At 36.9% G+C, this 12037-nt stretch overlaps 1 protein-coding gene across 1 annotated transcript; it reads right to left on the bottom strand.

The window, feature by feature from the left end:
• Nucleotides 1-1059: 1059 nt before the first annotated feature.
• On the bottom strand, nt 1060-10648 carry LOC141333095 (phosphatidylinositol 4,5-bisphosphate 3-kinase catalytic subunit gamma isoform-like). The gene is made up of 11 exons (XM_073838017.1): nt 10491-10648; nt 5680-7673; nt 4607-4672; nt 4299-4524; nt 4115-4218; nt 3876-4022; nt 3699-3789; nt 3490-3620; nt 3050-3161; nt 1589-1746; nt 1060-1513 (listed from the first exon to the last, which is right to left on the bottom strand). Exons 2-11 carry the CDS (start codon nt 7663-7665, stop codon nt 1232-1234), a joined length of 3303 nt encoding a protein of 1100 aa, XP_073694118.1. The 5' UTR covers nt 7666-7673; nt 10491-10648; the 3' UTR covers nt 1060-1231.
• Nucleotides 10649-12037: the final 1389 nt, after the last annotated feature.

Below are 12037 nucleotides of genomic sequence, written 5' to 3'. Positions count from 1 at the left end.
TATTTTTTTAAATCATTGTATGTTGACATGGGACATAGTTAATCCATATATACAATAATTGCATTTGCAAAAATTACAGTTCATTATTGGAATCAACATCATTTCTAAAAAATGTTTTTAAAAATTTCAAGGAAAGGGGGTTTCGTCGTGCCATGCATTTTATCTCAGAAACTCAACTTATCATTATTAGACTCTTTCAATTGCAGAATAAATTAATAAAGGATGACAAATAAATGGGAAAATTCAGTGACCGAAATAAAATTACATGGTGCTCCATCTCGAAACTTATGCAGATAATACAATTGAGGTCAAAAGTTTACATCGCCCTTTTCAGAATTCAACAATAATAAAAGGGATCATCCAAAATGCATGATATTGTTTGTTTATTACTGACCTGAGTTTACATAAAATGTTTACACAGAGTCCACAATAGTTGGATTTATAAAAATGACCCTGTTCAAATGTGATTTCTTAATACTGTGTTGTTACATGAGTCCCTTGTTTGTGTTCTTCAGAAAATGTCTTCAGGTCCCACAGATTCTTTGGTTTTTCAGCATTTTTGTGCATTATTCTTTTTACTCTGAGGACAACTGAGGGACTCATATGCAGCTATTACAGAAGGTTCAAATGCTCACTGATGCTTCAGAAGGAAACAATGCATTAAGAGAAAATTTGAAGATCAGGCTCAATTTCACTTATTTTGTCTTCTGGGAAACATGTAACTATCTTTTGTAGCTTCTGAATGGCAGTACTATCAAAAAGTGATAATATTTAGGCAAAATAAGAAAAATGCACACATCTCCATTCGGCTCTTAATGCAAAAGAGGTCAGTACTAAATAAACAATAACATGCATTTTGTATGATCCCTCTTATTTTGGTAAAATAATTAACATTTTGCAAATTCTGAAAGGGGGATGTAAAGTTTTGACCTCAACTGTATATCCAAAATTAGCTCTTTTGCTATTTATAGCTTTATTATGGGCATTTAAAATGACCCAGTTCTTAAAACAAATAAAAATGTGTTGCATTACAGTGCAAGACGATATCGAGACCGCAAGAAGTATTAAAAACAACACAATGCATGATGCACATGCATTAAATAATAATATAATTTAGGTGTATAAAATGCTTTTTTCCAAATTCTACAAACACAGCAACTGAACACTTAAAGTGCACTTTTTAAAAATAAAAACACGTATGTACTTCATAAAGGAAATGTGATGTTTGTCTTCAAGCTGAACGTTTTTCGACACCCTGTTTAATGCCTAGCACCAAGTGTAGGAACCAGTTGAACTGCACCGTCCAACCCTTGTCCCGGCAGATCTCGATTTGGTCCAAGAAGTGTTGTTTGGCCTCGTCCTCGGAGCGTCCGACCGTCAGCGCTTCCCGTATGTACTCGATATCCTCTTTGCTGGTCAGCTGAGGCATGCCGGTCATCAGCATCATGGAGAACAGGATGATCAGCAGGTTGGTGTGGTGTCTCAGAGCCAAGTAGGCCCTCAGGCAAACGTTCTGCATTTATGAGGAACATTGTGTTTAGTCACAGCAGAAGAATCTGTTGCTAACAAGTGAAGTGGTAGAACATACCTGAAACTGGAGGAAATGAAGGCTGCTTTTCTTGCCTGTTGTGCCCATCAAGTAAAGAAAATCGGGAGTCAGCACAAAGGGAACTCGCTCCTTGCTGATCCCTAAGAAACTCTTGTAGTTTCCAAGGATGTGTCCGAAATCAATGTGGAATAGGTTACCTAGTTGAAAAAACATGCACTTTGTTATGAAAAATTCAGGTTTTTTATACAAGCTGAGGTCAAACATCAGCATTTTATTTATTTTATAGCATAACAATTATTTATTTTATAAAGCAGATATCAAGGTTTTCCTGTCAAAACTTGTGTAGTATTTGAGCTGTATAGTTGATTAAATCATCATTTTTTTGCAGTCATTATGGGGTTTAATTATATAATTTAATTAAATAATTTAACGATTATTCAAATATTTAATAATTTAGTTCAAAATTAAAACACTTCAAATTTTTATTATATATAAATATGATTTTAGATCTGTTAGTTTTTGCGCTTTTGCCATTTTTAAATATTTTTTTATTTGGCTTAAATTTTTTAATTGATTTATAAATGTTTGATTCAAATTAAATTTTTAATTTCATTCAAAATTAAAACACTTCTATATTTTGTTATATGATTTTAGAACTATTAGTTGTTGTGCTTTTGCCATTAAAAATATATTTAGCTTTCATTTTTAATTAATTTAGATTTAGTTAATTTAAATAAATATTTAATAATTTCAAAATTAAAACACTTTTATTAATAATCTAGTAGTTTGTGCTTTTGCCATTTATTTTATTTAGCTTTAATTATTAATTTTTATTTTAAAATTAATTTAATTAGATGTTTACATAATTTAATTTCAATTAATATTTAATAATTTAATTTAAATTGAAAACACTTCTGGTTTTTATTATATATAAATATGATTTTAGATCTAATAGTTTTTCTGTTTTTGCAATAAAAATATGTAACTTTCATTTTTAATTAGATTTAATTAAATATTTAATAATTTAGTTCAAAATTAAAACACTTGTTTTTATTATATATAAATATATGATTTTAGATCTAGTAGTTTTTTGTGCGTTTGCCATTTAATTTTTTTTATTTAGCATCTTAATATTTTAATTAGATTTAGATTTTTAAAATATAAAAAAATAATTAAATCTAAATAAAAATATGCTAGTAGTTTAATTTAATTCAAAATTAAATGATTAATGATATATGATTAAATAAAAATTACCACCTATATATTATACATTTAAAAAAAATCATTTTGGCTTTATTATAATTACAGATAATAGTAATCTGATAATACAAAACTGATTCAATTCCATTGTAAGTACCTTACCGTAACCCCCTTTAAACAAAAATACAATAAAAAAGATGGCCCAAATGCTGTCAACTGAGTTGAACTTGTACAGTACCAGGAATGTTCCTTTAAACAGCAGTATTTTAGCCGAGAGGTTCTAGTAATAACAATAATTACCTGTCTCTGTGATCATTATGTTATCATTATGACGATCACCGATGCCCAGGACATAAGTTGCCACGCAATACCCTCCACAAGAGAACACAAAGCGTTCAACAGCCTGCTGGTGCTGAAGAGGTGGTTTGGAATGGAAAATTGCAAACATAAATATCAGCAATGCCTGACCTTTTTCACATTTGCATCAGTCCAACAGACGTGCAAACAAGCAAAACATCTGACGTATGACCTAACCCCCTTATCAGAAACTGAACTTGACCAAACCCGCAGACGATGGTACACAAGTCAATTCAAGAGAGACTGTTTAAAAATGGCACAATGGATGTGTGTAGGTGCTGTATTTGGTCTCCACAAAGGTAAACGCCCTCAAACAAAGACTCTAATGCACCAGGAAGTGAGAGGTTTCCTTCCTCTTTAGCACATAAATGGAAATAACATACCTTGTCCTCATTCACACACTTTTCACGAAGCCACTGGCTGAGGATTTCGTCTTTAAAAGCTCCCGTGTTCCCAACAGTACTTTGTTGAATGTTAGCAATAGTAGTGGCATCCTTCACTATTTCAATCATTCCTAGAAGAGGAGCATCAGGAATTCAACACATGTTGTGCATTTACTTTTTCATTGCGGTTTCTTAAAAAACACCATTACCAATTTTATTTCCAGTGGAAATACATCCATATGGTAGCAAGGAAAGATCCAAGGACTCCAGCTCCCAGATAGACTCCATTATCAGTAAAATCTAAAAGGAAAAAATGGCCTTTTTGAAATACAGAACTGATAAAGTTGGTCATGACTGCTAGCATGCATTTAAATGATCGGGTCTACCTGTAAAATAAGCATGTCCTGACGAAGATCATCCCCATCTTTAAAGATAATCCCAATTGTGTCACTTGACAAGGTGGTTGGATCGGCTCGTTTGAACTGCAGCCACAAGGGTTTCTTCTTGGATGCCATCACTTTGCATTGTTCAATCTACATTTAACAATACAGTGCACACAGTGGAAGTCAATGGGGCCAATTAGTACAACCAGAACTTGGTAAAACTAAAAGCACTGTAGACGTACCACAAGAGCCCCAGCACGTAGGCCTGGATCGTAAGGCACTTTAAAGCTGTCTGGCAACCCCAACGTCTGCAGACCTTCCAGTTTCTGACGCAGCTGAAAAATAACTACAGTGTTCCCACATTAGATATGTACTGCATTGGCCTATTGCAAAACACTAGGGACAAATATTGGCTGCTGTCATCACCTTGTGCTGACACGTCGTACTTTTCCGCAGACATTTGCTTAATCTCACGAGTGACTTTTTGCAAGGCCTCTGTCATCTCCACCTGCTTCCTGAAGTCCTGAAGCATTTCTTCACCACAGCCACGGAGGTAAGCTTCAAGTATTACGGCATACCTCTGCTGATAGTGCATGGATTGAGCAATTTCGCTACGCAGGAACCAGAACAAGAAATGGCCAATCCGCTTGCTCTGTGAAGGAGTGACAAAAATTTAAAAGCAAACACTTTAAAAGCATACAATCTGACTGAAGATGGACAAGGTTTATACTTACTCTGAGTGCACGTTTGAGAAGAAACCTGGCGAGTGCACTGTCATGGTATGGTTCAAATTTTACAGCCTACAAAATAAGCAAAAAAATAGCATTAAGATCGGACCACTGACCTGCAGAGTTTAGTTCCAACCCTAATTAAACACACCTGAATCTACTAATCTAGGTCTGATTAGGCCAGGGGTGCCCAAACTTGGTCCTGGAGGGCTGGGGTCCTGCAGAGTTTAACCCCAACCCCAATTAGACAAACCTAAACAAGCTAATCAAGCTTTTACTAAGTCAGGGGTGTCCAATCCTGCTCCTGGAGGACTATTGACCTGCAGAGTTTTGCTCCAACCCCAATTAGACGCACCTGAACCAGCTAATCATACTCTTACTAGGCCAGGGGTGTTCAGTCCTGCTCCTGGAGGGCCGGTGTCCCACATAGTTTAGCTCAAACTCCAATTAAAGGCAAGTTGGAGCTTAAAGGTTGTATCAGCGATTCTAGGCTGAAACATAAAGTGTCAAATTCAGCTGACCTTTCTTCATGATCCGCTCGCTGCCTGCCCCATTAATTGGCTGTAAAAAAACTGCGTCTCTCTGGTCAGCCTAGGGTCCGAGATATGCCAAAAAAAAACAATCGGTGCTACCAACGATTCCACAGCAAAACAAACAGTGTTCCAACCAATCACCGTCAGGGGGTTGGTGTTGTGGACTTTCGCTCTGCCTCCCTCACATCCCTGCACCAGTATGAAAGTCCACATGATACAACCTTTAACTCTGCAGGACATTGGCCTTTCAGGACCGAGTTTGGACACCCCTATACTAGGTATACTAGAAACTTCATGGCAAGTGTGTTGAGGCAAGTTGGACCTAAACTTCGTGAGACATTGGCCCTCCAGGACTGATTTGGGCACTCCTGATTAAGAGTCTTTGAGTTGCACAGAAATATCACATTACATGGTGTGGTACATCATTTTATGTAAATGTTTACTTTGCATGCTAATTTTAATAGCTATCTGGAGTTTCTTTCAGTTGTTATGTCTGAGCAGTTATGCAAAACCAACCACAGTGTGTTGTATATTCCCAAGCATTACCTGAACAAGCTGAAGGAGGTACCGCAGGACATCATCATCTTCCAGAGTCTCCAACTTCCGGACAGCCAAAGTGCGCACATTTTCATCTGAGAAGTGGCAGTCAAGTAACTGTAAAGCCAAACCCACATCTAGCGAGCTTCGGTCCCATACTGTGCACCTCTCCACAAGACAGTGGGTTATTGCGACGGCCTCTTGTTTGCCCCACTTGACCGAAGAAAGAAACTTCGGATATGCTTTGGGATCCTTCATGCATTCTTGCCGGAAGTGCCAAAGCAATTCTTTATCTTCGGAGCTGAGCGGATGGAGAGGGTCCGTCGCAATAATCTGCTCGAACTGTTTGCGCAGATGGTTGGGCATCTCTCTTTGCCCTCGCTCTCCTTCCATTTCAGAGTCTGGAGAGTCCTTGCTCTTTGGAAGAGCCACAGGGTAGCAGTATTTGTCCAGGAGAATGGCAACAGCCATGGAACTGTTCTTGTCTGGGTTGGTCGCAGATGTAAGTTTGTCTGCGTTAACACTGCTGTTGTCTTCGCTCTTCTCAGGCATCTTCCACATGTGCAAGATGAACTCGCCCTGCCTTAGTAGGGAGCGGTGGTCCACCAGTAACAGGTTGACATAGTAGAGCAAGCGACTCTTGTTTTTACATTCGTTCTCCCTGGACGTTTGAGTCTGGGCTTTTCCACACAACACCTGCAGGCTAAGTCGGGCACCTTTGGGTAAGTCCTTGATCTTTATGTTGAACTCCAACCAGGTGTTCCAGAGCACCTCCTCTGTGAAGGGTTTGGAGGCTGTCCTTTCTTGAGCCAGCAGCTGTTGTCCATGGAAAATACTGGCCTCGACAAACACAATCAAATCAGAATTGCGTGGCAGCACTGGTATGTCGATCCCTAAGATTTTCACCCTGAATTTACGATTGCAGTCCCAAAGGGAGATGGTAAACACCTTCTCATGGTCTTTCTCAGTGATGGTCAGTTGTTCGTGAGTACCAGCGACACCGGTGCAATCGTCGACCTGAGACCAGTCCTCTTTTTGGACCACGTCTTGTTCTGGATCTGGAGGATGCTCCAAAACCAGATGGATCTCTTCACCATTTTTCAGACACTGTCTGATCCAGTGGAAATCTTTGATAGCATAGTTGCCATATAGGTATTCCTCTCTTCCACAAACCCTCAAGACAAAATCGGATTCACTGACGTCTTCAGAAATGCCTAAAATTGCTCGCTTTTTGGTGATCTTGGTAAAGAAGCTCTGAAGAACCTGGACAGGTGTGTCATCGATAGACACCTTAATAGTCTGGCTTGTCGTGTCCTTGTGTATCACCACCAGGATGTTATTGTTACTTATTTTGCTCAGAAGGTATTCAGGAAGAGGCTTTGTGGTCATCCAGGGATCCATCGAGTAAAGTTTGGGATCTCGATCAGACAGCTCAATTTTCCGAGGGGTAAGTAGCTTTCTTCGCGTGAACTCCAGTTCGTCATCATGGACGTTGCTGACATCTGTAACATCATATCCGATTAGATGGTTCAGAAACCGTTGGTACTGAAGTGAATCATCGTCAGGCTGCGTTCTAATAACCAGGTGAATCTTGCCAACCTCTTTTCTCAATGCTTTCCAATATCTGTTACAGTCAAGGGTTTGGAATACCTGCTGCTTGTCATAGATCTCATACCAGTTGCCTTTCTTCTGGTACAGCAGCATGCAGTGGTCCGGAGAGTATTTTTGGTAAAATTCAGGGCACAACTTTGTGGTTACCGCTCTGTGCCAAATCTGAACCTTCACTCGCTCTACTGTCCAATTCCCAGTCACGTCCAACTGCAATGTATCTGGGTTCCTGCTGTTTTTGTTGGTGGTGGGAAGTACAAACTCTACAGCTATATGATCTGTGGATACAGCTGAGGTAGACGTAAATGCTTTCATCTTTCTTCTTCTCCTCTTGTTTTCCTCTCTACGAACTACTGGTGGTTCATCATCACTGGCTTGCTGTTCCATAACCAATGCTAAATTTGTAAAAGAAAGATTTTTTATGCAAATAACAAGGGATGCTTATTTTCATGTATATATGTGACTTTGGACCACAGAACCAGTCTTAAGTACAACAGGTATATTTGTAGTAATAGCCAAAAATACATTGTTTGGGGCAAAATTACCGATGTTTTTTATGCCAAAATCATTAGGATATTAAGTAAAGATCTGGCTCCATGATAATATTTTGCTATCGTAAGTATATCAAAATGTAATTTTTGATTAGTAATATGCATTACTAAGAATGTCTTTTGGACAAGCTTAAAGGCGATTTCGTAAATATTTAGACTTTTTTGCACCCTCAGATTCCAGATTTTCGAATATTTGTATCTCAGCCAAATATTGTTCTGTCCTAACAAACCATACATCAATGGAAAGCTTATTGATTCAGAATTCAAAAAAATGAACCTTATGACTGGTTTTGTGGTCTAGAGTCATACATAAATGAAAAACCACCATAGACCACCATCACAATATTTTAAAAAATAAACTGTTTTAATTCTAATTTTTAACTCCACCCCCATTTTAAATAGAGTTTTTTTACAACACATCATCAATCGGTCATATGGCAGCACAGAACATAAACATTATCGCTGCTGAAAATGGTCAGTTATTGTCATGTTTTGGCCTGTACTAATCGGTTGGTCCAGGAAAAACATTTGGAGTCCTATAGACTGCGAAAAGTTATAACAAATCAAGGAGAAGAGTGCAAAAAACAGTCTGAAGTACAAAGGCTGTTTGTTCACATCATTTCCAGTCAGGTACAGTAGGTGAAATATTTCGCTAATATCTTAATTAATACTGTTTGTTCATATCTTTACCACCTGTTAACTTTAGTTTGTTAAAATGTTACACCCTTTCCTGCTTACTTAATATGATTTAGCAGCTTCCACACTTTTTAATTCATGGTTTAGACAGCATAAATTAGCAGAACAACTTATTCAGTTGTATATTGAGTGTGCAATCTATGCTGTTGTTTACATCCGAGTATGGCCAATATAATTGTGCATCCGGGTAACTGACCAAATCGTAAGGTAAGCGTCCACCCATGGCCGTAGCCAGCTATGGTCACCGAGGTCCGGACCTCGGTCATTTTTTTTTTTTTTTCAAAAATAAAATGTTAAGCTCTATGAATGATTATTTAGCCGTTTAAACCACCTCGTATCACATGAGTTTTTGCAATTCATGTTGCTGCGAGAAGCTAAACGCAGTGAACTGGGCTTGAGAGCGCGTTGAGTGAGAGCGCGGGTTTGTTCCGTTTGTTGCCAGATCCACCTATTATACGTGTTTTTTGACTCGTTTTTCCAATTTATTGACACTTTGGCACAGGTGCTCGCAATTTTGGGCCCTATGACAAAATATGAGGTTGGGCCCCCCTACCACACAAAAGCGGATCTCTGGGGCCCCCTAAAAGCCGTGGGCCCTTAGAATTGTCCTAACTTACCCCCCCTTAGCGGCGCCCCTGCTTTGGGACGTGTATAAAGTGGAAAGTTGAACGTTAGTGTTAGTGATATATTAATCTTATTTACAAAACACAAGCTTTGAACTTATTTCGGATATCTTTTTCTTTCTTTTTGTAATTGCTTGTTTTTCGTAGCAACATCTGGCAACATTGTACCTTCATAAAAAAGCTTATAGACAATCTGTAACTTAACTGCTGACAGGAAGATAGCACAATCGGTAAGACAAACAGTGTTCAACGTTAATATCTGAAATAAATGTATAACACTATCAAAAACAATAGCATACCAATCTGTTTGTTAAAGAATGAAAAAAAAAACGTTTGGAGTGGGTCGCGGAGTGTGCAGTCAAAGAAACAACAAACCTAATTCTGTTTTTTTTTCTGACGCTAGACTATTATTTTGAAAGATGTGCGTGAAATTCTAAAATTATTTTTTATAATAATTTAAAATAAATCCCCTCACCCATAAAAAAAAAAAAAAAACTTTCCAGTCCTGTCAGTCATACTGTGCTCCTTGCGCACACTCTTCAATTACACCCGCAAATTTACCACGGTAACAGACCTTATTAGTGCTTTTGTGGGTGTTATTGTAGCACAATTCTTAACACCTTACTTCGGACCTCACTAATTTTCGAACCCTGGTTACGACCTTGCGTCCACCATCTATTTTTTAGCAATGAATAAGTGAGTAAATAATTAATAAATAATATAAATATTACAATTCAATGATTTGACCTGAAGCATTTTCCTCAAAAAAAAAAAAAAGTAATTGCATGGGACTCGACTCCATAAACACCAGCATTTAAGAAAGCTGTAGCCTACAGCAGGTGGACGTAAAAATACACGTGATATTATAGTTATACAGATATTTCTAGATATGCTCTACTTGTTAGATGATTACATTATCTAACACACCATCTTTATGATAGTAAACCTTCACTTTATGCAAAGGAAGTCACCAAAGCAGGAAGCACAAATGTGCTAAGCCCTTCAAACAACAACAGTCTTTAAAAAAGTAGGGAAGTTGGCAAATAACGCAAAGCGAATGTCACAGACGTCTTTGTGTTTCATACACTGACCAGTTTGCTAGCGGAAACTTTGAAAGAAATATTTCCATGTTTTAGAAACACAGCAAATGCGGAAGTTTCTTTAAATGATAACACTCCAAAAAGTGTTATTTACAGTAAAAACACAAGTTAAATATCTATAGTGCAACGCCAGTGTAGCACAAAATAATAAGACAATCTTAGTTTGACACTTGACAGATCAGAAGTAACGGTTTTGCCGGAAGGTTGGTGTAAAAAAAATGCGGAAAAATAGTCAAACTTACCGTTCAACAAACGCAGAGCCAATGACCCTGAAGGCGGTCGCGTGAATACTTATACATGGATGCAGCGAAACTCAGTACAAACCACGTGAAAGTAAAACGCTCTTATTCTAGTAGTTTTTACTCCAAAATAAACGCGATCAGTCAGTCACACAAGCACGTTTCCCCTCCTCTCACCATCTGATCACACGCATGACAGATTCGACTGCTGCGCCCATTGGTCTGACACATTGGGTCACTCTCTACATTGAAGAATAACATTTTTTTTAAAATATGCAAATATGTTTTACATAGAAAATACGGGTTTTAGATTTTATGCCGATACGGATTTAAAATGCAAAGTTATTTTATGAATTTTAATCAGGTGTTTTCCAGTTCATTCATTCAAGTAACCCATTGAAGCACTGTACATAGGCTATGCTTTGATCTAAACATGCATTTTTTATTTTTATTACGCATTGGTGATTTTTTTTGGAGTGGGGTTGCAATAACAGACGCTCAACGTTATTTTAGTATTTTACATTTTATAATACATTTTTAGAGACTAATTGCTAAAGTATATATTTAAATTTATGAAGGAGATTTTTGTTTTTATTCAGTTACTCAGTGTTGTCAACAACACAAAAACGGATGCAAGCAAAGACTTAGGATCTAATTAGATGTTTGATATTTAATTTAACCAGTTTTTAAACTACGTTTCACATTTCTTTATATTATGCAATGGCGTCCTCTAGTGGTGTATTAGAGACACGTTTATAATCTGGATTTATTGACTTTCTTTTAACATCTCATCTACACATTAGGTTTACATATATTTCTAAATTCCTCTTTCAAGATTAAGGTAATTAGAGACTTAGGTTTTTTTTTCGTAATTACATTTGTTAACTTTAAGGACCAGTTAAAATAATATTTCAATTTGAATACAGTTCATATAAAGTGTTATTTGCAACATAAATATATCAATAAACATTTTGAGGTCATGTACGCCAGACAAATTTCAGGTTAAGTAGGCCATCCATTCTTTCTCAAAAATTATTCTGCATCTTAATTAAAAATGCACGATTTATTATCACATATTATCAGACAAACATATTTAACAAACCCAAAAATATATAGCCCACAGGTTATAAAAAATAAAATAAATCATGTGTGAAATTCCAAACAACTGAAAGAAAGTGTGAATATCAATAGGTTAAAAAAATAAGAGACAAAAGATTTAGAGATTTGAAATGGTGTCCAAAAACGTGTTTCTGTCTATGCTCTCTAAACACTTTAAACAATTTTTAGTGTTTATATTTAAAAGCAATTCTGCATCTATATTTTTCTCCTCACATCCTTTCTTCACTCCATAGATTGAATTTCAAGCCTTTACTTTCTTTCTATTCTCTTTTTCCTTTCTTCCATTCTGTGACTTAAATTTCCTGACTGCGGTCTCATTTCTGTTTTCTAAAAAAGTAAATTATACATGTCAACTATAAAATACCCTGTGAATGTCAATTTATGTATGAATTTGGGTATAATTACTAAAGGTTAAAGGTCGACTTTAAAGG

The sequence above is a fragment of the Garra rufa genome, chromosome 4 (genome assembly GCF_049309525.1).
Source record: "Garra rufa chromosome 4, GarRuf1.0, whole genome shotgun sequence".
Taxonomy (NCBI): Eukaryota; Metazoa; Chordata; class Actinopteri; order Cypriniformes; family Cyprinidae; genus Garra; species Garra rufa.
Note: the sequence above shows the minus strand (reverse complement) of the source record. Positions and strands in the feature narration are given on the sequence as shown.

Bases quoted from the DNA above. Each gene is read 5' to 3' on its own strand.
- LOC141333095 (XM_073838017.1), bottom strand. From the start codon at position 7,665: ATGGAACAGCAAGCCAGTGATGATGAACCACCAGTAGTTCGTAGAGAG. The intron at 4,525-4,606 runs GTAAGTATAAAC...ACTCCTTCACAG, and splicing joins TTCTCAAACGTGCACTCAGA to AGCAAGCGGATTGGCCATTT. The intron at 3,162-3,489 runs GTATGTTATTTC...CCACCTCTTCAG, and splicing joins AGTGTGTGAATGAGGACAAG to CACCAGCAGGCTGTTGAACG.